This window comes from Bos grunniens, chromosome 20 (assembly GCF_055505025.1).
Source record: "Bos grunniens cultivar Pamir isolate PY7600 chromosome 20, Bosgru_T2T1.0, whole genome shotgun sequence".
In the NCBI taxonomy this organism is placed as follows: domain Eukaryota; kingdom Metazoa; phylum Chordata; class Mammalia; order Artiodactyla; family Bovidae; genus Bos; species Bos grunniens.
Genome location: NC_141184.1, coordinates 32,006,730 through 32,033,146, shown reverse-complemented (window position 1 = coordinate 32,033,146; position 26,417 = coordinate 32,006,730). Strand labels below are relative to the sequence as shown.

Here is a 26,417-nt window from a genome sequence, read left to right as displayed (position 1 = left end):
TGAGGTCTGTGCCCCCAGCAAGGGGAAGAGACACAGAGCACATGAGAAGGGGTCCTTACCAACCTGCACTGGGAACTCAGCGGCCCCAAATCTCTCTTGCAGATCGTGTACCACGGGGATCCCTACGGTGCCCACAACTCCACAGAGTTCCTCATCTACCAAAGAGGAGTCGAGGTTGGATGCTGGGGCTTGTGCATCAACTCTATGTTCTCCTCACTTTATTCTTGTAAGTAAGCCTCCTCCTCTTGAGGGTGTCTCCTAAGGGCTCTGGTCTAGCAGAATCTTGGACTTTATTTTTGGTAAATATATGGAGATCAGGAAAACCCTTTTCCCTTAGAAGAGACTTCATCAAGTAGCCTTTTCCCAGTGAATCCTGGGTACAATTCTCCACAGCAATTACTTTGTACTTGGAATCAGGGGGCTCCTGATCAAGATATTTTGGGAAATAAGAGGAAACCTTGGAAACAACATGGTAAAGTATTGGATGCGTGAAGGATCATCACAGCCAAGATGACTGATTAACAGCAGGTCTGGGTTCTGCTGCAGTGAGATCACCATGAGGTTTCATAAGTACACTTATTAATCTAGACAGAAAATGGGAGGGATGGTTAATATGATAGGTGACAAAAGTAACATAACCTTAGCTCCGATCAGTAGGGTGGTATGTTATAGGAGCCCTCTTCTAGATTGAGAAGGACAGCTTTTCTTCTCAGGCATCAGCTTTCCATGGGGTCTATTAACTTCACCCACCCACCCCCAACCTTGGCTAAATTTATCTATGGGGACACTGTATTCAAAGGGATTTCTGGGATTGGATTTAACTATGTCCAAATGGATGTCCTCTAACTTTAGGGCATCACACAGGCTCATTTTGTGCTTGCTAATTTGTATGGAAATCTCCAAGTGCTGTACACATTGAGTTAAATGAAAACTCAGGCCTTTAAAATGTATGCAGGTCCCTCATTTGGAATGGAAGTTTGGAAGCTTCTTCAGTATTGTGGGAAAAATAGCTGATCCGCAGGGCAGAGGTCCAGACTTTGGACAGGCCCAGGGGACAGCAGGGTTATGGCCCAGGTGGAAGCAGGGGAGGCAATGGAGGACAATCCGTGGTACCATTCCCAGGGGCATCATTCTGTCACTGAAGTGTGCTTCTTGTTGGGGAGGAAAGTGAATGTACACAATGTCCCCTAGCCTGGCATTTAGCCCTTTGCCCAGCTAAAACACAGCTAAAAACCTGTTTTGAGGTCAAGAAAATCTCTTTAAAGTATAGCCCAAGTGGGGAAAGGGGACCTAATATAAGCATATCCATGAACCCCATAATCATCAGATCAGATCAGATCAGTCGCTCAGTCCTGTCCGACTCTTTGTGACCCCATGCATCGCAGCACGCCAGGCCTCCCTGTCCAACACCAACTCCCAGAGTTCACTCTGACTCACGTCCATCGAGTCAGTGATGCCATCCAGCCATCTCATCCTCTGTCATCCCCTTCTCCTCCTGCCCCCAATCCCTCCCAGCATCAGAGTCTTTTCCAATGAGTCAACTCTTCGCATGAAGTAGCCAAAGTACTGGAGTTTCAGCTTTAGCATCATTCCTTCCAAAGAAATCCCAGGGCTGATCTCCTTCAGAATGGACTGGTTGGATCTCCTTGCAGTCCAAGGGACTCTCAAGAGTCTTCTCCAACACCACAGTTCAAAAGCATCAATTCTTTGGCTCTCAGCCTTCTTCACAGTCCAACTCTCACATCCATACATGACCACAGGAAAAACCATAGCCTTGACTAGACAGGCCTTTGTTGGCAAAGTAATGTCTCTGCTTATGAATATGCTATCTAGGTTGGTCATAACTTTCCTTCCAAGGAGTAAGCGTCTTTTAATTTCATGGCTGCAGTCATCATGTGCAGTGATTTTGGAGCCCAGAAAAATAAAGTCTGACACTGTTTCCACTGTTTCCCCATCTATTTCCCATGAAGTGATGGGGCCGGATGCCATGATCTTCATTTTCTGAATGTTGAGCTTTAAGCCAACTTTTTCACTTTCACTTTCATCAAGAGGCTTTTTAGTTCCTCTTCACTTTCTGCCATAAGGGTGGTGTCATCTGCATATCTAAGGTTATTGATATTTCTCCCGGCAATCTTGATTCCAGCTTGTGTTTCATAATCATAAAACCATAGAATTCATTATTTTAAAATTTATGGTAACCAAATAGTGGTGGCTTGAAGCTTACGTTTCCTTAGCAAAACCCTTTCTTCCCCTTGTTGTTCAGTTGCTGAGCCATGTCTGACTCTACAACTCCTTGGACTGCAGCCAGGTTCCTCTGCCCATGGCAAAGAAAACTGGAGTGGGTTGCCATTTCCTTCTCCAGGGGATCTTCCCAACCCAGTGATTGAACCTGCATCTCCTGCATTGTCAGGCAGGTTCTTTACCACTGAGCCACCAGGGAAGCCCTTTGCCCACCTTGGGCTTCCCAGATGGCATTAATGGTAATGAACTCGCCTGCGAGTGCAGAAGTAAGAGACACAGGTTTGATCCTTGGGTCCAGAGTATACAAATTAAGAAGAAGGGAAAAAAAAAAAAAAACTTGCAGGAGGACAATCAGGGAGCATTAGACTGAAAGGATTTAATAACTTATCCATCCACTTTGTGCTTTCAAGATGTAGGGCAACTATTTACTACCATCCTCATTCTTTTAAGAGGAAAATATTTTTCTAAAAGTCATTAGCCTTTTAATTTTATGTCAATTTTAACTTGTTCTCCTCAAAGAATCCCTCCCAGGGACTCTTCCATTATCTACGTTGAGCTCCTACATGAATTTCACGGCTTTTGAAAATTCAAGAGCATGTTATTTTTTAGAACCTTTCTACTTAAAATCTCTCTATACAAGAATCCCTCCTATTTTAATAGTTTTTGAAAGTTATATTAATGTATAAACCTGTGATATTCCTAAGACAGTGAGTTAGAACTAAAATATTCTCTATAAAATACCAACCTTTAAGCCTTGCCTAAAGATCTTCAGGGGCTCCCATAAGATAGAGTGGAGGTCCTGACCTTGGTGCTCCAGGACTCACCGTCTGGCCTGGCTCATTCTTGGACCTCAGTCACTCCCAAGCAGGAACTCTCCCAATGACCCACTTCCCAGCCGGTCTCATGTCTGTGTATTTATATTTGGTTTCTTCCGCCTAAGCTGCTGTTTCTCCCTCCCTACCCAGCCAGACCCAACTCCAAAATGCCCCTGTTTGTGCCATCTCTCAAGTCTTTCCCTCTGCACTCCAATCCACTCTGGGCAGAATCGATCATTTGCCGCAATTCCAGAGTACACTAGATAACCCTGTATTTTGGACTCATCACATAACACCAGGTTGACGACCCAAAATGTCTATCCAGAGGGACTTTGGTAGGGCAATCTGGCTGCTGAGGTAAGAGATGGGGGATGGCGATAAAGGACTGTTTTAAAGCTCCTTTTACACAGCAGGTACACTTAGATTGATGAGTATAGTCACACTGAGTACTGAAATATAGCCAATTGTTCATAGCATAGACTACTATTCAAAGCTGGGGCCTTAATCAGTCATTTCTCTCCAACCCTAAGGAGAGGCACAATGTTACTTAGTATCAGACACAGCAGAGGGCAAGTCAACTTGGCTGACAGTTACTGATTTCGCTTCATAAATAAAGCATTCTTTGCCAGATTTTCAGTCTTTATAGTGAAGTTAGTTGTGTTTCCAAATATCTTTTTATCACCTTTTGCCTTCTTTCTGGTTGGCCCATCTACTTGGTGAGAGCATTTACCTAAATAATACTGATGGTATCTTTCAGGTACTGAGACAACTTATATTCCACTTTCTGCATAAATGTAATCATTAAGCAAACTAGATTTACACTGCTTTTATTCTCAGCCTTGACAACACCCCTCCAAGCATGGCATGAATTTAATAGAGGAAGCAATGTTGTTCCTTTAACATTTCAGAATTCCAAATTGATACCAATGTAATACATAATAGATACAAATTTAATTCGCCTGCAATGCAGGAGACCCTGGTTCAACTCCTGGGTTGGGAAGATTCACTGGAGAAGGGGTGGCCTACCACTCCTGTATTCTTGGGCATCTCTTGTGGGTCAGCTGGTAAAGAATCCACCTGCAATGAGGGAAGCCTGGGTTCGATTCCTGGATTGGGAAGATCCCCTGGAGAAGGGAAAGGCCACCCACTCTAGTATTCTGGCCTGGAGAATTCCATGGACTGTATAGTCCATGGGGTCGCAAAGAGTCAGACATGACTAAACGACTTTCTCTTCACATATTTAATGCATAATTGATATAACAATAATACAAATGGAATACAGATGAGGTTTCTTGTCTATGCAATGTAAATCTAATAATTATTTCAATAGACATGGGAAATTTCACTCTTAAGTAGGCACATTTCTAGCTTCTATCATGTATCTATCTCCTGGATTCATTTGTTCTAGAAGCATGGGGTAGAGGAAAGATAAAACTATGGATTAAAATAAATGATTAAAAAAGGAAGATAAAACGTTCTTAGGGATTTTCCCTACTGTGGTGAAAAACAGGAAAATATTTTAAAGCAAAATTTTCAGTTTTAAAGAATGAGCTGTACCATAAGTCTTTTATGAGCAAGCCAAGTTTACCTGCTTCAAGGAGACCCCAGTGAAAAGTCAACCATATTAAGCAAAGTCTGTGTTTTTGAAATTATGATAATCCATGTTAACTTGATGTCTTCTGTGTGCTTGGCATTCGGCTGGGGGATTTCACAGCTATTTTACTTCATTTGATCCTAGTAACAACCGCCAGCAAGGATTTTACTAGTTCCATTTTTCTGATCAAGAAGCTGAGGCTTTGGAGAAGTTACAGAGCTTGTCCAGAGTGTGAGGGTGCCAGCGATGGGGAGGTGCCTGGCACAGCAGGGTCCCCTGACCGGACCAGGAAGGGCTGGTATGTCAGGGCCAGTGTCGGCAGATGACGTACCTTCTTTACCTGCTTCTCAGGTTGTGGAGACAGCATTCGGGTGGGGCAGAAAAACTCAATGTCTCAGCTTATTCCATAAACTCTGGTTATGCTCATTTCCTCCAACCTGACTTTGGGTCAAGATAGACCTGGATTGTCATTTTGGTCCTGCTGGGATAGATCCCTGTGAATTAGAAAGAACTGCACTTTTCTCGCATGTCCTACAGCCCCAGGGTCCCATAACAAAGGTGGGTTTTCAATCATCTCTTCTGCATCTTGTGGCTATATACAACTGCCCACTACGCAGTACCTGGTCCTTCCCTGCAGAAAAGAAAATCAACCCAGGAAAGCAATCTCCAGCTCTCCTTTATGCAAAGGATTCAAAACTGATTCCCAAAACCAGCTGTTTTCAAGCATAGATAAGGGGGTTCTTTTGTTCCTGACTCAATATCAAAGGGAAGATTTAAAAAAACAAAAGTGAATCTTCAAAAGCAAAGGTTGTCTGAAATTATGAGACGTTGTGAGGCACTGCCAGCTATAATTTCTCCCTCTCTTCTCCCCACAGACTTTCAGAAAGTGTTGGTTCCCTGCATCGGATTAAAGGGTCTGTACTTTATGGGGTATTTGCTGTTTGGCCTGGGAACGGGATTCATCGGGCTCTTCCCGAATGTCTACTCCACCCTGGCCATGTGCACCTTGTTTGGCGTGATGTCCAGCACCCTGTACACAGTACCCTTTACCCTCATCGCTGTGTATCACCATGAGGAGCAGGTTTGTGGTCCAACCCCAGTGCTGAGTGACATCTGGAGCCCCCTGGGAAGGCGGGGGAGGTGGGGGGGGTACTTGGGAAAGTGTAGAGCAGAGCTGGAAAATATGGGTTCTTGAAACTGCATCACTAAAATGTCCAGCCAGATGCTACGATGGCCTGGCCAAGGCATGACCACGTTCCCAGCCCACCCTCTCCTCCTTACTCTGAAGCCCAGTGCACTTGGGAGCAGTCAGACAGGCACCATTACTCCCACTTGTCAGATTGGAAAAGGGAGGGTTGGTAATGCTGAGAAGCCAGCCCACAATCACACAGAGACAAAGCAGCGGAAACTTTGGGCTTCTGACATGTGCCATGCACCTGCAGTCATTTCTGGGTGCCACAGCGAGGGCCCTGGCCCTCAACCACTACAGAGGCTCGGTGCCATTTCTGGGAGTTACTGGTTGAGCAATATTTTCCTTGGAAATGGGGTTTTAGTAAGTCACGCCCTGTGTGCAGGGAGGAAAGCTGGTGGCAGCTGGTTAACTCTCTAGCTGCCTCAAGGGAGGCCCGCCCCATCTCCGTTTCCATCTGGGAATTCAAGCCAGAGGGCAAGACACCATGTGGCCCTAAAAAAGCATTAGGTTGGGAATTTCTGCTCTAAAATTACCACCTTTTCTTATCAAAATATGCAACTGTCCCCCTGAAAATAGGCTTACATTTCCCCAAATGTAAAAGCTAAAGAGAACAATTAGCTTATTCATCCCAGCAGGAAACTGCAAAAACGCTGAACGCATGTCCATGTGACTAGAACACTGGCCTTCTTTTTTATCATTTGATCTGGCAAGCGCAGTGGGGCAGGGTTGCACTAGGTGTTAAAACCTTTAAACAAGAGTTGTAGCTGTCCTTACCCCTGGGAGACATTGTCACTAATGTTTCAATGCATGGTAGGCACTTAGCTGCTAGAGATACAGCTGGCATTGAGAACCGCCCCTCCAAGACAGAGTTGTATGATACTAGGCCCCAAACACTGGAGAAGGCAATGGGAACCCACTCCAGTACTCTTGCCTGGAAAATCCCATGGATGGAGGAGCCTGGTAGGCTGCAGTCCATGGGGTTGCTGAGGGTTGGACACGACTGAGCGACTTCACTTTCACTTTTCACTTTCATGAATTGGAGAGGGAAATGGCAACCCACTCCAGTGTTCTTGCCTGGAGAATCCCGGTGACGGGGAAGCCTGATGGGCTGCCGTCTGTGGGGTTGCACAGAGTTGGACACGACTGAAGCGATTTAGCAGCAGCAGCAGCAGCAGCAGCAGGCCCCAAACACAGAGGCTATGGACTCAGAAGAACCTGGATTCAAATCGTCCCTCCCCCATTTGGCAGCTATGGGACACTGGGGAGTCATAAAGTGGAAAAAATAGTCATTCAGTTGTATCCAGTTCTTTGTGACCCCATGAACTGTAGCCCGCCAGACTTCTCTGTCCATGGAATTCTCCAGGCAGGAATACTGGAGTGTGTTGCCATTCCCTTTTCCAGGGGATCTTCCTGACTCAGGGATCGAACCTGGGTCTGTTGCATTATAGGCGGATTCTTTACCGTCTTCGTCACCAGGGAAGCCCAGAGATCTTCTCCATTTATTTACTAAGTGTCACTCCAAATGAGTTCACTTTTAGATGGGAACTACAATGACATGGTTCAGCAGCCACAATGATGTGCACGCGTGAATCAAATGGCACCTGCCTACCTCACCCTTCACGCTTTCCCTATTTCCCCAACCCCCTACCCCAGGCCCCTACAGGTAACCATTTTCTTCAGATTTTTGTCTGTCTTTCTAGTATTTTTGAATGAAAATCTAGCAATTACAAATTGCATTTTCTCATTTTCCTTTTCTTATTCAAAGGATACTATGCATTTTCCTGCACAATGATTTTTTTAAATTTAATAGTGTAGGAATTATCATTCAGACTCATAGAGCCTTAGTTTTCTAATCAAATGGGAATGATACACCCACCTTATAGAATTGTTGGAAAATTAAATGAAATGAGATAGTATAGGTAATCTGCTTATCATAATGCCCCTGGCACCTTGCAAAGACTCAAAAAATGGTAGGTAGTAGTAGTATTGTTATTATGAGGTTAACGATAATAATATGGGCCTCCCTGATGGCTCAGATGGTAAAAAAAAAAAAAAAAAAAGTCTACCTGCAATGAAGGTTACTGGGGTTCAATCCCTGAGTCAGGAAGATCCCCTGGAGAAGGGAATGGCTACCCACTCCAGTATTCTTGCCTGGAGAATCCTCATGGACAGAGGAGCCTGGCTGGCTGCAGTCCATGGGGTCGCAGAGAACCAGACATGACTGAGGGGCTAACACTTAGGGGCTTCCCTGGTGTCACCATGTGCCTCTGGAAAGGTGGTAAGCATGAATGAAATAACGTAAGTGAAAGAGCCTTGCTCAAGCCCTAGCACGTATATGATACCTGACAAATGGCAATGCTATCAGCCAATTCAGACCAAATGTCAAATAGTAATTAAACATTAATCTACTAACCAAACAACAACCCTATTTTAAAAGGTTGAATTGCTTTTTTATGTTGCCTCACCTAACATATATCTGTGATTCAACATCCTCCTGAAAGTGTTTGAACTTTCAACTCTAAGGAAGGGATGAAAAGGGAAAATTATTTTTCCTAATCCACTGTATTTATTGAATGCTTGCTGCTAAGTCGTTTCAGTCGTGTCCGACTCTGTGCGACCCCATAGATGGCAGCCCACCAGGCTCCGCCATCCCTGGGATTCTCCAGGCAAGAACACTGGAGTGGGTTGCCATTTCCTTCTCCGATGCATGAAAATGAAAAGTGAAAGTGAAGTCGCTCAGTTGTGTCCGACTCTTGGCGACCCCATGGACTGCAGCCCACCAGGCTCCTCTGTCCATGGGATTTTCCAGGCAAGAGTATTGGAGTGGGTTGCCATTGCCTTCTCCATTGAATGCTTAGGAAGAGAGAATTTTGTGTTCTTAATCATTTAACTCTCATAGTTAATATTCAAGATTTTGTGGCAGGTAGGGGAAAGGCAGGGGGTGGAGCTTGAATCAAATAGCAGGGTCCTAAGGTTGTGTTGGAACATGTTTGTGTGCTGTGACTACGTTGGCATTGCAACAGCAGAGTCATGTGTTTGTAACCACAGCTGCAGGTATCTGTTATCTGGCTTTCTAAAGAACAAGTTTGCTTGCTGACTCTGCCCTATGGAACAGTTGGCATAGATCAAATGCTGTCCCTGTTCTTGCCTTGCAGAAGCAACGGGCCCTGGGTGGGGGCCCGGATGGCAGCGGCAGAGGGCAGGGCCTGGACTGCGCTGCCCTCACAAGCATGGTGCAGCTGGCTCAGATCCTGGTTGGAGGTGGCCTGGGCCTTCTGGTCAACACGGCCGGCAGCGTCGTCGTCGTCGTGATCACGGCCTCTGCGGTGGCGCTGATCGGCTGTTGCTTTGTGGCTCTCTTTGTTAGATATGTGGATTAGGTCAATAAAGAGACATGGTCCCTACTTTCAGACACAGTGGCACATGCAGCATGAAATCAGTCTTTATCTAGCTCTGCGTGTTTTGTATCTGCCCTTTGGATGCCACGTATTATGACTTCAACTGCAGTTGCTGCTGCTGCTGCTAAGTCGCTTCAGTCGTGTCCGACTCTGTGCGTAACTACCCCTTATTCCCAGCCAGCTCTGTCCACATCAGTCTCAGTATTTCAAGCATGACTTGTCTTAGGACAGACTGGGTCATGCCTCCATTCGCTGGTGGCAAAGGGCGAGTATGGTGACAGCACCTCCTTGCAACTTTCTCCCTAAGTCACTGCAGTGGAATGGGGAGGCAGGGTCTGTTTTCCACAGGGCATTTTAGGCCTTGATGAAACCTGAGACGCCAACTAACACACACTTGTGATGCTGGAATTTATCCTGTGATGTGATTTTTTAATTTTTATTTTTTAACTAGGGGTCCATATATAGACAGGAAGGTTATATTTTTCATCCAGTGCATCATTATGCAAAATAAGGCTGGTGATTTGAGGTATTAATTCATTCATATTCAATTCATATTTAACTCACTCATAATTAATTCATGTTAATTTATACTATCCCTACAAGTCTGCTTGAACATCTCATGCTAGAGGATTTCCCACTTAGAAACAGCTCATCTTGTTGATATAGTAAAAATCTTTCTCTCTAGCCTGCACTTTTGTTCCAGCCCCTGGAGTCTCAATGGAAGCCTTTCAAAGAACTGCCTCCCATTTCTCCTGTGATCCTCTCTTCTCCAAGTAAAGCAGCATTTCTCAGCCATACCCCTTGAAGTTCATGATGGCAACATGGTTTAACAGAAAGACCGTGAGCTTTAGAGCTGGGCTGGTTTGGGATCCTGGCGTTGCTGCTCCCCAGCAAGCTACAGAACCTCAAAAGCTGCACTTGTTCCTCTGTACATTTGGGGTAATATTGAGTTAGCCAAAAAGTTCGTTTGAGATTTCTGTAACATCTTATGGAAAAAACCGAGGGAACTTTACGACCCACCCAATACTTCCTACCGCAGAGAGTGGTGACCATTTGTAATACCTAAGCCGTACAGAGTGCTTACCACCATTCTCAGCATTTTACCCATGTTAACACAGCAATCTTGGGAGAACCTGCTGCTACTGATCTCCATTTTCTAGATGAGGAAACAGAGGCAGAGAGGTTTATAGTTCTCATCTGAAGCTACATAGCTCCGAAGTGGCAGAGCTGGGCTTTGAACGCAGGCACTTGGGCTCTGCTGTTTCCTATAAGAGCAGCACTCAGCCTGGAGGCTGGCCGCTGGTCTGCACTTGATACATGACAACCATCGTCGTTATTTTTTAAAGGCTCACCGTCCTGCTTCCTGAGGCCTAGATCTCCCCATCACCTGTCCTTCATAAGTGTTTTCTATATAATTCAAGATGTGCCTGAGTGGTGCAGAATGATTTGCCCACATGTTTCTCCAAGTTAAAACATGTTTTATGGTTCCTTCTCCTGCCTCATCTTAGAGCTGGTTGTGTAATCGCTGCCTCAGATGAATTTGTAGATTATGGAGACCTCCCATGCTGGAAGGGAATTTGGAGACACGAAATGAGCTGCTTTGAGAACAAGGACACAGGGATTCTGGCTGTTGTCTGGCTTCCTGGTGCATAGCAGAATGGACGGTTCGGTAGCGTGGCCAGGAGCCTGCAGTGTAGGCTCATTTGGGGAAGGGGTACTGCAAAGGAGAACTGTGCTTGGGGGTTCTTTGGGTTCCCTTTCACAAAACCTCCAGGGGAATGAGGGGTGCAGGTCCACTCCTAACGTTTGCATTTGCAGGGCCTGGGGAAGAGACCGCTGATGAAGGCCCCTCTGTCCCTTTCCCACCCTTATCCCAGTCCAGCACTGTGAGGGCCCCTGTGGGCACCTTGACACCTGCACGTCCATAGCCTTCCCAACTCCCCACCCTTTATCACACCTGCAAACAGTCACCCTCAGCCTCCCCTCACACCTAAGGGTGCACAGACTCAGCGGTGTCTACCACCTTCAAAAGGAAAGGACCCACGAAGCCCTTAGAGACTCAGAGCCATTTAGATGGGGAATTCGACGTCTTGCACACCAAAGCATAGCCTAGGGGGTGGAGGTGCAGGGCTCCAGGCAGCTCCATGGATTCCTTGCTATGTGGGAAGGGGTACAGGTGGGAGTGGAGGATTGAGCAGCACTCTCTAGTAGGAGACCCGGGGTGGGGGTCCTGGCTGCCCAGGTCTGATGGCTCCAGGCTGCAGTTCTCTTGGTTGCCTCCCTTTTAAGAGCCTGATCTCTGTGCTCTTGGGTTGTAGCAGGGGGAGTGCTAGGGTGTGGGGTGGTATTTCTGGGGTACCCCTGTGGATCTGAGCTCTTCTAGTTGTGTAGGGTGGGGCAGGAGAGGAAGGAGGGCAAGCCTTACACCAAAGTGGTCACTCCTTCCTTTCCCTGCCCACACTTGCCACCTGCAGAACACACACAGCTTCCTCATTCAGCACCAGGTTCTCTGGGTTCCTGCAGTTTATCCCATTTTCTCCAGATTAATTTTTTTCCAGACTGAGCTGAGCTTTCTTCTCAGACCTCAGTGTGCTGTGGCTCCATTGATCAACCTCTGAGCCTTGCCTCCCTCCTGTTCACAGTGGCACTTATTTTCTGTCCAATCCAGGCCCCCTGCCTTCCATCAGTATGTGTGTGTGTGTGTGTGTGTGTGTGTGTGTGCGCGCGCGCGCACGCGTGTGCTGTTGCTTCAGTCGTATCCAACTCTTTGTGACCCCATGGACTGTAGCCCTCCAGGCTCCTCTGTCCATGGGATTCTCTAGGCAAGGATACTGGAGTGGTTGCCATGCGTTCCTCCAGGGGATATTCCCCACCAAGGGATCGAACCCCATGTCTTTTGTGTCTCCCGCATTGGCGGGCGGATTCTTTACCACTAGCGCCACCTATTGGAATGAAAGTGAAAAGAAAAGTGAAAGTGAAGTCGCTCAGTGGTGTCATATTCTTTGTGACCCCATGAACTGTATCTCGCCAGACTCCTCCTCCGCCCATGGGATTTTCCAGGCAAGAATACTGGAGTTGGTTGCCATTTCCTTCCCCAGGGGATCTTCCCGTCCCAGGGATCGAACCCTGGTCTCAAGCACCGCAGGCAGACTCCACCATCTGAGCCACCAGGGACGCCCACTATTGGAATATACACTCACAAATGAAATTATTACATTCACCAGCAAAAAGACCCCATCTTCCCCAGTCTTCCTTCCTCCTTCTCCCCGTCATGTTATCCATCCAAGAGCAGCAAGGTCATGACTGACTTAGAAAAGGACCCAGGGAGGACACCTGCTCCCAATCCCACACAGGACCCCTGCCCTGGGCCTAGGATGAGAATGAGCCAGTGCTCTCAGGGCCCCACATGACACAGGAAAGGAAAGGAAAGGAAAGTGAAGTCGCTCAGTCGTGCCCAACTCTTTGAGACCCCATGGACTGTAGCTTACCAGGCTCCTCTGTCCATGGGATTGTCCAGGCAAGAGTACTGGAGTGGGTTGCCATTTCTTTCCCCAGGGGGATCTTCCCAACACAGGGATCAAACCTGGGTCTCCCGCATTGCAGGCAGACACTTTACCATCTGAGCCACCAGGGAAGTTTTTTCACATGACACAGCACACAGCCTTAAGAAAGAAACAGCATCCGGCCACCTCTCCTGCCTCACCTACCTGTTCTTGACGTCTGCAACATTTGGAAATGGAATTATTTGCTGAGTTCAGTGTGTATCTTCTGATCATTTCTCCAAGCACTGCTCTGCTGATTAAAGATTTTGAAATGAATGACTGGGTGGGCTGGAAGGGTGACCTGCAACTGAGAGCCATCTTCCCTGGACCCCCAAGGAAGTCAAGAGTAGTCATCTGTGGCCAACCACAGGGCATGGTCTTCATTACAAGTGAAGCTCTTTTCAGATGGAACACTGGGTGGGCTATGGGATGGAAAAGGGAGCTAGAGCACACAGACTCTCTCTCTCACACACACACACACACTCACACACACACACACACACACACTCACACACACTCACACTTAAGTGATACTTTACTCCTTGAACTCAACTTCATTGAGATTTGAATGAGCAGATAGAATCCAATTTTAAAAGACTTGAACCACCTTAAAGACTTTTAAAGGCTTTTAATCTACCAGGGCTTCCCTGGTAGCTCAGCTGGTAAAGAATCCACCAGCAATGTGGGAGACCTGGATTTGATCCCTGGGTTGGGAAATCTCCTGGAGAAGGGAAAGGTTCTCACTCCAGTGTTCTGTCCTGGAGCATTCTATGGACTGTATAGTCCATGGGATCGCAAAGAGTTGGACACAACTGAAAGACTTTCACACTCTCTTAACCACCTTTGGGAACTTAAGTACTTGTTCTTAGTATACCAATGACATATCCCCTCTGGGACAAATTGTCCTGTTCCCAGACAAATAAAGCAAGTGCAGGGACATTTACATTCTTCCTAGAAATCCCAGTAAATCCTGCAGGAGAAAGGGAGGCCACACTGCTTTGCTTCTCCCTCCATGCACCTGGCCTTCCAACCTCAAAACCTTTGATCACTGAATTTCCCCAGCTTCAAATGCCCTAGCTATGCACCTACTCTCTGTCTCAATTGCCAGATTGCCCATCTAAATTGTACTCATATTCCTAAGAAAGTGACATGAAAGTGAAAGTCACTCAGATCAGATCAGATCAGTCGCTCAGTCGTGTCTGACTCCATCACCAACTCCCGGAGTTCACTGAGACACACGTCCATCGAGTCAGTGATGCCATCCAGCCATCTCATCCTCTGTCATCCCCTTCTCCTCCTGCCCCCAATCCCTCCCAGCATCAGAGTTTTTTCCAATGAGTCAACTCTTCGCATGAGGTGGCCAAAGTACTGGAGTTTCAGCCTTAGCATCATTCCTTCCAAAGAAATCCCAGGGCTGATCTTCAGAATGGACTGGTTGGATCTCCTTGCAGTCCAAGGGACTCTCAAGAGTCTTCTCCAACACCAAAGTTCAAAAGCATCAATTCTTCAGCGCTCAGCCTTCTTCACAGTCCAACTCTCACATCCATACTCTTTGTGACCCCATGGACTATATACAGTCCATGGAATTCTCCAGGCTAGAATACTGGAGAGGGTAGCCTTTCCCTTCTCCAGGGGATCTTCCCAACCCAGGGATCAAACCCAGGTCTCCCACACTGCAGGCAGATTCTTTACCAGCTGAGCCACAAGAGAAGCCCATATTTGTAGGTCCATCTCAAATACTGCTTTGGCCAGGAAGCCTCTGATTCCCCAACAGAATCAAGTTCTCCATCCCTGTGTTCCTGTAAACAGCACTTCTTTTAGCCCTTACTATGATATTCAAAAGCAAGAAGATCAAACCAATCAATCCTAAAGGAAATCAACCTTGCATATTCATTGTAAGGACTGATGCTGAAGCTGCAATACTTTGGCCACCAGATGTGAAGACCTGATTCATTGGAAAAGACCCTGATGCTGGGAAAGATTGAGGGCAGGAGGAGAAGGGGAAGACGGAGGATGAGAGGGTTTGATGGCATCGCCGACTCAATGGACATAAGTTTGAGCAAACTCAGGGAGATAGTGAAGCACACAGAGGCCTGGAATGCTGCAGTTCATGGGATCAAAAAGAGTCCGACACAACGTAGTGACTGAACAGCAACAACATGACATTTAACTTACTATCCCATGACTCATTTGCCTCATGTACATGGTACTGTCCCTTTCTAAATGTCAGGAATGTGTATGTAACCCCAAAACTCAACACAGAGCTAGGCACACAACAAGCATTCAAAAAAAAATTGATGATCTCAACTGGATTTGACCATTTCCTTGTTGATGCTTTTGTCCTTGTGTAGATAGGAGTTTTGGTCTTGGCTCCCTCTAGCCATGTTCTCAGAAGTCCACAGATGTGGGTGGGGACAAGGTGACTCTTTTCATAGAGTTCTTTCCTGAAGTCCTTGCCCCCACCCCTTCTGTTTTTCTAGTGCCCATCATACCAGAAGTACACACTTCAACATACTTTCCAAAAAACCTTGGGCAACCCACACATTGTTTATTATTAAATTCAAAACAGCAAGTTGCTTAATAAAGAGAATATCTCAGTAAGTGTCTAATATCAGTGTAACACAGAGATACACTACCATGCTACTATTTGTTCTTTGTAGGTGTTTACTTGTTCATTTACTTTATATTTTGGAGACTTGGGATTATAGTTCAATGTTTATTAGCCCACTGGTTCTCAGTATCAATAAGTTTTCATCCTAAATGGCAAAGAGAGGCTAATTTGACTACTTAGCATTATTCTGTTTTCTAAAAAAGCTACCTCCTTCAAGCCTGCTCAGGATTGAGGAGGTCAAACAGCTTTTGTGTTTGTGGCAGGGTCTTAATTTTTGCACTGTGTGTGTTACATAAAGCGGGACATGAACGCTGGAGCTGAGGAATTCACATTTTGAACCTTAAATCTCAGACAGTCCTGGGAATTTCCAACAAAATCACAAAGTAATTTATGGTTCAAGAGGCTACAGAAGCAGACATGCTTGTATAGTGATGATTTATGCTATGAAAATAAGCACACCAGTAGGTGCCCACATTGCCTGTTTGTGATCTCAAACTAGGTCACCAAAGAGAAAAACAGTAGCACCTCTGTCAAAACTGGCAGCTGGATGGGTAGATCATTCCGTCCCGCCCTCTGAGCAGCCTCAAGAAAGGACTATACTGCTGTGACCAGAACAGAATTGTCATGAGAAAGGTGTCACCCTTCAGAAGGTCCCGTTAGACTGGGGGTTATGGAAAAATTCATCATGTGTGTCAACGTGCTGAACACTCTTTAGAATGAATGGAACTTGGTTAAGGTAGAGTCCTATGGGAATTCTGATTCTTGCCTTCTCTGCTCAGTGTTATGAGCAATAAGAAACCCCACACCTGAAATCCTGGTAATTCACCCAGAACAGACTCTCCCTACTCTTTCCCCTTCAGCACAGAGTTTACTCGAGTCTCCCATTCCCCTTCCTACCCCACAACTCCTCTGGAAAGATCAGACTCCGGCTTCCGGGAATTTGGTTTTCAGGAACCACGTTTCTACAGCATCTCTTAATCTTGTATCTAAGCCTATAAAAAACGCGGCCGACTCATTCCTCTACTTGCTGGTCTAGAGCCTCAATCAAACACGCATTCCGATTCCCAAAGAGTGAGAGGGTGAGGCTGCAGAAAAGTCTCTACTCCCAGTGGCGTGTCTCCTCAGACCTGTTCAAATTGCTCCTGGGCACAGCTCACCTGCAGTGCACGGACCCGACCCGAGCGGACACAGTGTCTCCAGGCACCCGCAGGGCTCTCAAGGGAATCCAGACGCCCAGCTTCCAGCGCAGGGCGCACTCACTTGCTGTTGGAATACCAAGAGAGCACGTGCCCCGCCCCCCTTCTCCTTGAGAATCCCAGGGACGGGGGAGCCTGGTGGGCTTCCTTCTATGGGGTCGCCCAGAGTCGGACACGACTGAAGCGACTTAGCAGCAGCAGCAGCCTGAAGTCTCTCTCTTCAGCCTCTGTAACCTCACTGAGTCCGCTCACTCTCGCAGGGAAGCCACTCCCCGGCAAAGAGCTCTAGTACACGCGAGCGTTTTGGTTCCGGGGACCCTTGGGCGGTGCAGAGTCCCAGTTCGGCTCCGGGTGTGCGCACGCTCCCGGACCCAAAAGATAAACCATACGCCTCACGGGAGGTGGCTCTCTCTCGGTGCATTTCTCCCGCGGGCGGAACAAGATTGTCACGTCTTTCTTTCAACTCCGAAAAAGTTTCCGGGTCCCATACTTTAGGCCTGCCCGCAGCCAAGTAGCAGATCAGACCTTCGCGCCGCGGCTGTCCCAGAACCAGAGCGCAAAGGTTTTGAGGGTGGCTCCCCCGGCTGCGTGCACCTTGAGGACTTTTTCAAGAGCTGCCCCCCAAAAGTTTCTGTAATACGTGCGCTCAACAGTCTGCGCACCATTTGGCTGAGGCCACTTCCTCGACCCCGAATTGCTCTACATTCAGGATGCCTTTCTCCTCCTTCTGGGCGCCCTACACTGCCCAGCCTACACTACATAGCCTAAGAGGAGGAAGGGGGTGCGTGTAGAGAGAAGGGGAACGGAGGCTGATGGCTTGGGCCTGTAAGGTTGAGCTCGGCCCCTTTGCCAGCTTCGTCTCTCCACTTGGGTTCTCAGCCTCCCCTCTCTGGAGGAGGTCCCCAACCTCTTCTTAGGCTGCTCCTTTGTGCTCCTCTCCATCCTGCTCCCTCCTAAACTCTTGATCCGGAGGTCCCCCTCGCATCCCTTCACCCGCTCTGCTCTTTTCCATCCAGGAAAAAGCGCTTTGCAGTTTGCGTGCACCCTGGGCTTCGGCCCGCGTCAGTAGACCGAGCTGCTGGGCAGCAGGTCATAGCGCCCGCCGCTGTAGACCACCACGCCAGGCGGGTAGTAGAGCAGGTCGGGCTCTGCGGCTTGGTGGAGAGGCGCCAGGGCCTGCAGTCCCTGGTCCTCCGGCTCGGGCTTGGTGGTGGCGGTGAAAGGGCGCATGCTGGTGAGAGAAGGCGACGCGATGCGCCACAGTAGGTTCTTGAGCGCTTTGCGGAACTCGCGGCGTACGAGGCAGTAGAGGATGGGATTGAGACAGCTGTTGGAGTGCGCCAGGCACACGCTCACGGGGAACGCGTACACCTGGCACAGGAAGTACTCTTGGCTGAAGGGCACCGCGTTGAACTTGATGAGGATGCTCCAGGTGGTGAGCGCCTGGTTGGGCAGCCAACACAAGAAGAAGGACAGGACCACGATGGTCACTGATTTGGTGACCTTGGAGCGTCTCCGAGCGCTGGCTCCGGCCAGGCCTCCCCCGGCCGCTGAGGCTCCTCCTTCGGTCCCTGCCACGCGGTGGTCGGAGATGAAGCGCACCAGCAGCAGGTAGCACAGGCTGATGATGCCTAGCGGCAGCACGAAGCCCAACAGCACCTTCTGCAAGTGGTAGAGGCCCAGCCAGAACTGCCTGTCGCGGCCCAGCAACCTGTCGGGGAAGCGCACCAGGCACAGCTCCTCCCCCATCACCTTGACCGTGGTGGAGAAGATGGCGTTGGGCAGCGAGGCCAGCGCGGCGGAGGCCCAGATCATCGCGCACAGTGCTTTGACGGAGAAGCAGCAGCTGTCCTCCAGGCTCCGGCCGCAGCAGTCTCCCCGGCCGTACCCTCGGGTCCGGTGGCTCTTAAGAGCCGAGGCCACCGAGTGGTAGCGCGCCACGCTCATGGAGGTGAGAAAGAAAACGCTGGCATACATGTTCATGGACGTCACTATGGATACGATCTTACACATGGCCTTGCCGAAGGGCCATTTGAAGTCAAGGGCGTTTTCCACGGCCCAGAAGGGCAGAGTGAGCACGAACTGGAAGTCCGTCAGTGCCAGGTTGGTCACGAAGAGGTTGATGGAGGACTTGCGCCAGCCCTGCTTGCTCTTCATCAGGTAGAGCACCAGCAGGTTGCCGGTCAGCCCCAGCGCGCAAACCACCCAGTACACCACGCTGACGAGGATGCGCACCCGGGCCTCGGGGTCCGCGCTCTCCGCCCCGCCGCCGCTCGGGGGGTGCCCCGGCGCCGCGCCGTCCGGCAACTCCAGCCCCAGGTCCCACCACAAGTCCTGGAGCTGCAGCGACGCGTTGCCGCTGAAGTTGGCCGCCTGCAGAAGGTCCGGGATCCGATCGAAGAGTTCTGTGAGCTCGTCCCCGCCAGCCGCCTTATTCATGGTGGCTGGCGCGGCTGCCGCGGCCACCTGCCCGCGCTGGTGCCTCTAGGTCATGTTTCGGGAGATAGCTCCTAAGGGGAGTCCGGCTCTCCCGGGGTTCCGGCGCACGCGGGGGCTTGCAAAGTAGCTGTGGAAGAGAGCGCCTAGGAACCGGGCGCCAGGCGCGTCCCCGGCGCGCGGAGCTTGGCCTTGGGCGTGAAAATGGGCGCCGAACGTCGGTTCTGGAGGGGTATTCGAGAGTAGAGACGCACAGCTCCCAAGGCGAGCGAACGGCGTCGAAAGGTTGTCCGGCCAAGGCTGGAGTCTGCGGGTCTCTACTGTAAAATCTCAGATTTTTTGCCCCCAGCGTTTCCCGCTGGCACTAGCGCGTTCCCTCCCTGCAGCTCCAGACCGCTCCTGGGGGCCCGCTCTTTCCCTTTCAAATACCTTTGCAGGTTTCCTCCGCAGCTGCTCCGACGAGGTTTCCGAAGAGAGTTCAGTCTACCTCGCTGAGACTCTGGAGGGCTTTCGATGCCGGCCTCGCTGCCTCGCTGCCTCGCTGCCTCGCATCTCCGTCTCTCCGCTGCTGTCGACTCGCAGTGAGTTGCCAGCCGCGTTGCCGCGAGTTGTATTTCCACCCGCACAGCCGAGGCTGCGGGCTCCCGAAGAGCATGCGTAACCCTAGCGCCAGGAGAGGGGGCGCTTTCCGAGGTGCTGAACTTCGTCGCACGCGCCGAGCCGCGGGGCCAGTCTCCCTTTTCAGTTTCAAAAGGTCGTAAAGTCCTTTATTTCCCTCTGTTGCTGGAGAAAGTCGGCTTTGATTTGCGATCGCTTTTCCTTCCTCATCCCCCAACATAATTATGAGAATTTTTTCTTTCTCAGTTCCAAATGCACAATCTTCTGCCCATTTTTCTTTTTTAAAAGCAACGATAGTTGTCTCTTTTCATGCCCATACATTAAATCAGATGGTGGGCTCTTACTGAATACCCAAATGCCAGCTCCACTTCCCCTTACTAATAGCTGACTGTAATTGGCGTCTGTGGTTGTCAGGATTTTCAAAGCGTCTTCACGTAACAGAACTCTGGGTTCAGGTGTTGGTATCTGCTTTGGTGTATTCTGAGAACTGAAGCTAAGCAGAACATGTAATTAATTGGTGCGCTAACCTCACAGGCATTAGATGCTTAGCTCTTAGCCCACAGCTCTTCAATAGATTGTTTACTCACATTCAACCACACTCTTTTTAATCTGATGCAGTTGGAAAAGAGGTTTTCATAGGGCTGTTTTTTGGCACCAGTACCCACACTACTATTATAATCAGAACTCTTAACCAGGTGTTGTTTGCTTGTTTGTTTGCTTCAAACCAATGGAAGTAAATTTTAAGGACTCTTCTAAGTTCCTTTGGGCAAAAGGAATCAATATAAACCATTTGAGTCACTTCTTAAATTGCAGTTTAAGTGCCAGATCAACTGCTCTGGAGTAAAATGTACGCTTCTTATGAAACACTTAAGAAATTTGAAATGTTTTCCTCATTGTGCTGGACTAAACGGAAACAAAAGTATATTAAATGTAATTGTCCTCACTCTTGCAGAGCGCCTGACTTTACTTACAGAGACAAAAAGGTTATGACTTTAAAGCAGAGGAGATAGAAAAGCATACTGAAAAACAAACAAACAAACAAACAAACCACGGTATAGCTCAGTTGGTAAACAATCTGCCTGCAACGCAGGAGACTCCGGTTCGATTCCTGTGTCGGGAAGCTCTCCTGGAGAAGGGAAAGGCTACCCACTCCAGCATTCTGGCCTGGAGAATTCCATGGATTGTATAGTTCATGGGGTCGCAAAGAGTCGAAGACAACGGAGGGACTTGCACTTCACTTCATGCAAAATTAAGAAGAGAAAAGGAAACATCATGATTCCAAAATCGGAGCACAGTTCCAGAGAACATCTTCACTATAGTCTCGGTATTGCTCTGTTTACCCGCTAGGGGGCGCGAGAGTTTTAATAAAAACAAGTGTTAGTCGTTCATTTGTGTCCGACTCTGCATGGACTGTAGCAACTCTATGGACTGTAGCCCGCCAGGCTTCTCTGTCCAGGGGATTTCCCAGGCAAGAATACTGGCGTGGGTTGCCATTCCCTTCTCCAGGGGATCTTTCCGAACCAGGGATCGAACCTGCGGCTCTTGCATCTTCTACATTGCGGCCGGATTCTTTACCACTAAGCCACCAAGGAAAACAAAAACAAAGGCAAACCACTTCCTTTGAGAAGCTGTAATCTGAAGAAGCTCAGCCCTTCTCTGAACCAATATAACACACAAGTTGCTTCTGTGCACACCTCTTATCCCTGCGTAAGTAGCCTCTTCTTCAAGCTCAGTTCTCACTCCAATTTTTACTAGCTTTTTCTCCATCAAATTTTTATTTCTCCTTTAGTTAAAAAAGTTTAAAAATATTTCAAGGTGCTGTTGAAAAACAAGGAAGCCTGGGATATACCCTGAAAGCCCTTTGCCTCAGTTTCCTCCTGTGTACATGGGAGGAATTGTGGTTTTCAAATATTCTGAGGATAAGTACTGAGCAGGTGACATCTGAATCGGGGGCGGTGGCGGGGGGAAGCTTCCTAAAATGTAAGTTGCAGCTCTCCTCCCAGCCCCATGTGGTCACAGAGATTCTGATTCAACGAATCAGAGTTGGAATTGGAGTTGGAAAGGGGCCTAACAGTCTATACTTTAAACATTCTTCTAGGTGATTCTAATTTCCCCCCAAATTTGGGAACATTTGGATTAATTTTTATTCGTTCTCTAAGCTCTCCATGTGCAAACATTTAAGTCCCAAAGAAATCTTAATTTTCAATGTTGGTTCATCCTAGGATTGGAAGCAAAGAAAGAAAAGGGGGTCTTGCTGAATTCCTTAATAATCACATTTAGACCCAATAATGACATTTCCTTCATTGTAGGGTGAGGGGACCATGTGCTTCTGAGATCTGCCAGGCCTTAAGTACTTGGCGGGCAAGACAGACTGAGGCCCCAGGAGAGGCTATTCCCAAGTGCGACTCCCAGAGAATGCTGCTGGAGTGCTTCTGAGCCTACAATTCTCTTCATTTCCAAATCTGTGTTCTCTGAAAGTGAAGTACAAGTTGTGTGCAGGAATTTATAGTATCACTTAAGGAAGTCTGTGTTATGGAAGCAAGATGGTCTTTTTTCAAATAAGTTCTTTTTCAGTATGACCTTAAGATATTTTAGACTGTATTTCTTAAAATCATGGGCCATGTTTTTCTCAGACAGCATCTAATATATTCAAAGAGAGAGGCATATCAGTTATGGTCAAATATCATTTAGGTATACTGTAAAAATATTACCAAAATCTTACCATAAAAATTCCTAATGGAAAATTTGGAAAACTGACAAATTTTCAAAGGGTATATAGATTTATAAGGATCAACCCTGTGGAAAAATTAAAAGAGGGGCTTTTTTAGTTGTCTGTTTTTAATAAACCAGCTATGATTCCTTCCCTTGCCCCGTGAGTCTAATTGTTAAGTTTTATTGCTGTGGATCCACTCATGGCAATCTGTTTTCCCAAGTTAGTGTCTTTGCTAAAAAATGTTCTTCTGAAAGTTCTTCCTCTATTCTCTTCTCTCTCTTCCCCAAATTCAATGTATTTCGATGTTACCTATACTGCTTACAATTACTAGTAAAAGGCTACTGTTTTTTGGGATTTTTTCTGAATTCTCTAAGAAATAGGTATTGATCCTTTCCCCTCTTGAGTATCCTTGAGCCCTCTATCAGCACATCTCTTAAGGCATGCCTTTGATCAAGGAGTGCTGTGGCTCTTTCTGAATATTTCAAGTGTCAGTCTTGCAGAGCAGGATGTATATTGCTGCTGTCTGCCCTTAGTGCTGAGCCTAGGATTTTCACATGTATGAGCACAGAACACATTTATAGATTGGACTCTGCATTCAGATGCAATCTTCCTACTAAGGCAGTGCCTTTAAAAAATAACTCGAAGTTTTTCTTTTTTTTTTTTTTCGAAGTTTTTCTTAACTATCCACTCCTATAGAGTATCCAAGTCCAACTCCAGGACAATTGATTTATTTAAAATATGTTTCATTTTTTCCTACACTATGTGAGTGTGAATATATCCCCAAATTTTCTCTATCTTAAGAGTATTAATGAATGTGTTGTCAATGAGGTGCATGTGTGTGTGCTCAGTTGTGACTCTTTGGGCCCCCCATGGACTGTAGCCCATCAGGCTCCTCTGTCCATGGAATTTTTTCAGCCAAGAATACAACCCAGGGATCGAACCCCTGTCTCCTGTGTCTCCTGCACTGCAGGCAGATTCTTTACCCGCTGAGCCACTGGGGGAAGCCTAAGCTTTACCTCCAGCTATAAAGCCACCTGCATACTAAAGCCACTTAAAAATATTGATGCTGAGGACTTCCCTGGTGGTCCAGTGGTTAAGAATCCACCTGCCAATGCAGGGGACATGGGTTCGATCCCTGGTCTGGGAAGATTCCACATGCCCTGGAGCAACTAAGCCCACGCTTAGGTTCACAACTACTGAGACCACGTGCCACAGTTACTGAAACCCTTGCACCTAGACCCGTGGTCCACAGCAAGAGAAGCCAAGGCAGTGAGAAGCCCTTGCACCACAGCAGAGAGCAGCCCCCACTTGCCACGACTAGAGAAAGCCTGCACACAGCAATGAAGACCTAAAGCAGCCAAAAAAAAAAAAAAATTAATTTAAAAATATTGATGCTGAGTGCTGACCTTACACCAATAAAATGGGAATCATTTGTTAAGAGCAAGATCTGTAGTTCTATATGGCTTATTATTAAAAAATTGCAGCTCCCTTCCAGCTGTGCCCTCCATATTTCTTCTGCCCAGAGGCACATTCAAATCTTTTGATTCGTTTGCTATATACTGCATAACTCTGATTGAAATGCTTGTATTGCTACTTTATTTTTTCATTTTAGGCATGAATTTTTTACTCCTTACCATGGACGGTGAAAGTTTAGCTTTTTTTCTGACACACACTCTCCTTGTAGTTCTGCCAGCCTTCGGACACCTTCCAATTTCGTTGTATTATACTTTTGAAAGATCCGTCCCCAGCGTTTACACTGCAATGACTATGCAAACATTAACAACTGAGCCATAGAGTATATGAGAGCTATTCTTTCCTTTCATAGCTTTCTGTCTCCAATGGAATTAATAATTATCTTTGTTACTATGGTAGGAAAGACCAAGTCAAAGCTACTAGAACTGCTTCTACCTACCAAAATACTAAACCAAAGTCACACTACCAACCTGAAGAAATCTTGTAGAAATTAGCGTTCTCAAGACTTTCAAAGATGTAGAGTTTGAAGTGAAGCAGCAGCCATTCCCATATAGTACAATACGCACTGCTGTGTCTTACCCACATTTTCAGTGACCTACTGGCTCACCCTGTTGCCATTGGGCAGCAGCTGGGGTCACAGCTCCTGTACTGCCCACGAGATCTCTTCCTTCTGCTTGTTTGAGTTCCAAGGCAGGCAAGTATGCAGCCCCATGCCAAAGGTCATCAACTTTCTGCACATCATCTGCCTTGGAGGCAGAGACAGATGTGAATTCAAGTTTGTCTACATGGGTTCCAGCAGAAGAATATTCTTTAAAAGGAAAACACCAGGATAATATGTCTGCCAGTGGTTGGAAGTTCTCTTACTCCAACTCTAAAGAAGGGTTGGCCAACAGAATTAGGCAGATTGTTCCAGCAGGCAAAGAGCAAAAAGTCAAAAGTTGCCTCTGGGTGGGAGACCATGCTGGCAGGAATGGCACCTGAGACCAGGGTAGGCAAGAGTCAGATCAGTCTGGGATGCCATGACTGAGAGTCCAGATTTCATTCAAAACTCAACAGGAAGTTACTGGAGGGATTTGCGTAGGTGTAGTAGATGTTGTCAGGAGAAGGCAATGGCACCCCACTCCAGTACTGTTGCCTGGAAAATCCCATGGACGGAGGAGCCTGGTAGGCTGCAGTCCATGGGGTCGCTAAGAGTCAGACATGACTGAGTGACTTCACTTTCACTTTCACTTTTCACTATCATGCATTGGAGTAGGAAATGGCCACCTACTCCAGTGTTCTTGCCTGGAGAATCCCATAGACAGAGAAGCCTGGTAGGCTGTAGTCCATGGAGTCGCACAGAGTTGGACACGACTGAAGCGACTTAGCAGCAGCTGCAGTAGATGTTGTCAGTGCCCTGCCCATCTCCCCTTGGCACGTACCAGTTCCCTATTTGCCAACTTGACAAGTACTTGAAAGTATCAGCTCCTGTGATTTCCGTAGTGGCCTTTCTTTGAAGCTGCTTTGCTTGTTTGTGGGACAGCCTACAGCAGTGGGGACTTAATCTCACTCTCAGAGGAGAGGAGCCTACAACCAGTGACTGTTGGGAGCTGGTGTACAAATACCCCAGTTTCCTTGCCCCTTTGGAAGATAATTCTGGGTGTGTATTTTAACTTATTCCCCACAGTTCAGAGATAAGCTTCAGTTGGCAGAGTGGTAGCTTATTTAACATGTTTATTGTGTCTCTCCTCTTTCCTATCACTTCACTTCCAGTGCTTTCTGGGGTCTCCTCCCAAATGAATTACTTTCACTAGAATTTCTGGCTCCTGATCTAATTTGGGAGGAGTCCAAGTCAAGACAGAAGGGAAATTATGCAGTCCAGTTCACATGTTATAAAGACCGTACTGATTGGTGAAACAGTTATAAGGCATGAAGTGTGCGAACTGGGAGCCTGGAAAAAGACTACTGCAGAAGTCTGGGTGGAAGATGGTGGCAGGCTGTCTTAGTCCATTCAGGCTGCTGTAACAAAAACACTGGAGACCGGGTGGATGGAACGACAAACATTTCTTATAGTTCCAGATGCTGGGACATCCAAGATTAAGGCACTGGCAGATTTCGTGTTTGGTGGGAGCCTGGTTCATAGAGGGCCATCTTCTGTTCTTCTCTGCTGGGTCTTCTTATGGGAGGAAGGGCAAGAGAATTTTCTGGGATCTCTTTCATAAGGACACCAATCCCAGTCATGAAGGCTCTACCCTCATGACCTAATCACGTCTCAGAGGTCGCACTCCTAATACTATTGCAGTGAGGGTTAGGATTACAACCTATGAATTTTGGTGAGACATAAACATCCAGTCCATTATACAGCTTAAAGATGAGGATGGAACTTCCCTGGTGGCTCAGTCATAAAGAATATCCCTGCCAATGCAGGTGATAAGGGTTTGATTCCTGATCCAGGAAAATCCCACATACCGAGGAGCAACTAAGTCTCTTCACCAGAATACTGAGCCTGTGTTTCTGAGCCCAAGAGCCACAACTATTGAGCCCACATGTTGCAGCTACTGATGTCTGAGTACCCTAGAGCCTGTGCTCTGCAAGAAGAGAAGTCATTA

At 47.4% G+C, this 26,417-nt stretch overlaps 2 protein-coding genes across 3 annotated transcripts in view; one reads left to right on the top strand and one right to left on the bottom strand.

Annotated features, from left to right (window-relative positions):
* Window positions 1-9,254, top strand: part of SLC45A2 (solute carrier family 45 member 2) — a 36,200-nt gene extending 26,946 nt beyond the window's left edge. For both annotated transcript variants that reach the window (XM_086362539.1, XM_086362540.1), the window contains 3 exons: window positions 103-226; window positions 5,526-5,731; window positions 8,998-9,254. In XM_086362539.1, coding sequence (XP_086218665.1) covers window positions 103-226; window positions 5,526-5,731; window positions 8,998-9,222 — 555 coding nt within the window. In that variant the 3' untranslated portion in view covers window positions 9,223-9,254. The remainder of the gene's footprint in view (window positions 1-102; window positions 227-5,525; window positions 5,732-8,997) is intronic.
* Window positions 9,255-15,297: 6,043 nt separating this feature from the next.
* RXFP3 (relaxin family peptide receptor 3) lies at window positions 15,298-19,701 on the bottom strand. The gene has a single exon (XM_086362538.1). The coding sequence runs from the start codon at window positions 19,026-19,028 to the stop codon at window positions 17,652-17,654; it is 1,377 nt and encodes a 458-aa protein (XP_086218664.1). The 5' UTR covers window positions 19,029-19,701; the 3' UTR covers window positions 15,298-17,651.
* Between the last annotated feature and the right edge of the window lie 6,716 nt (window positions 19,702-26,417).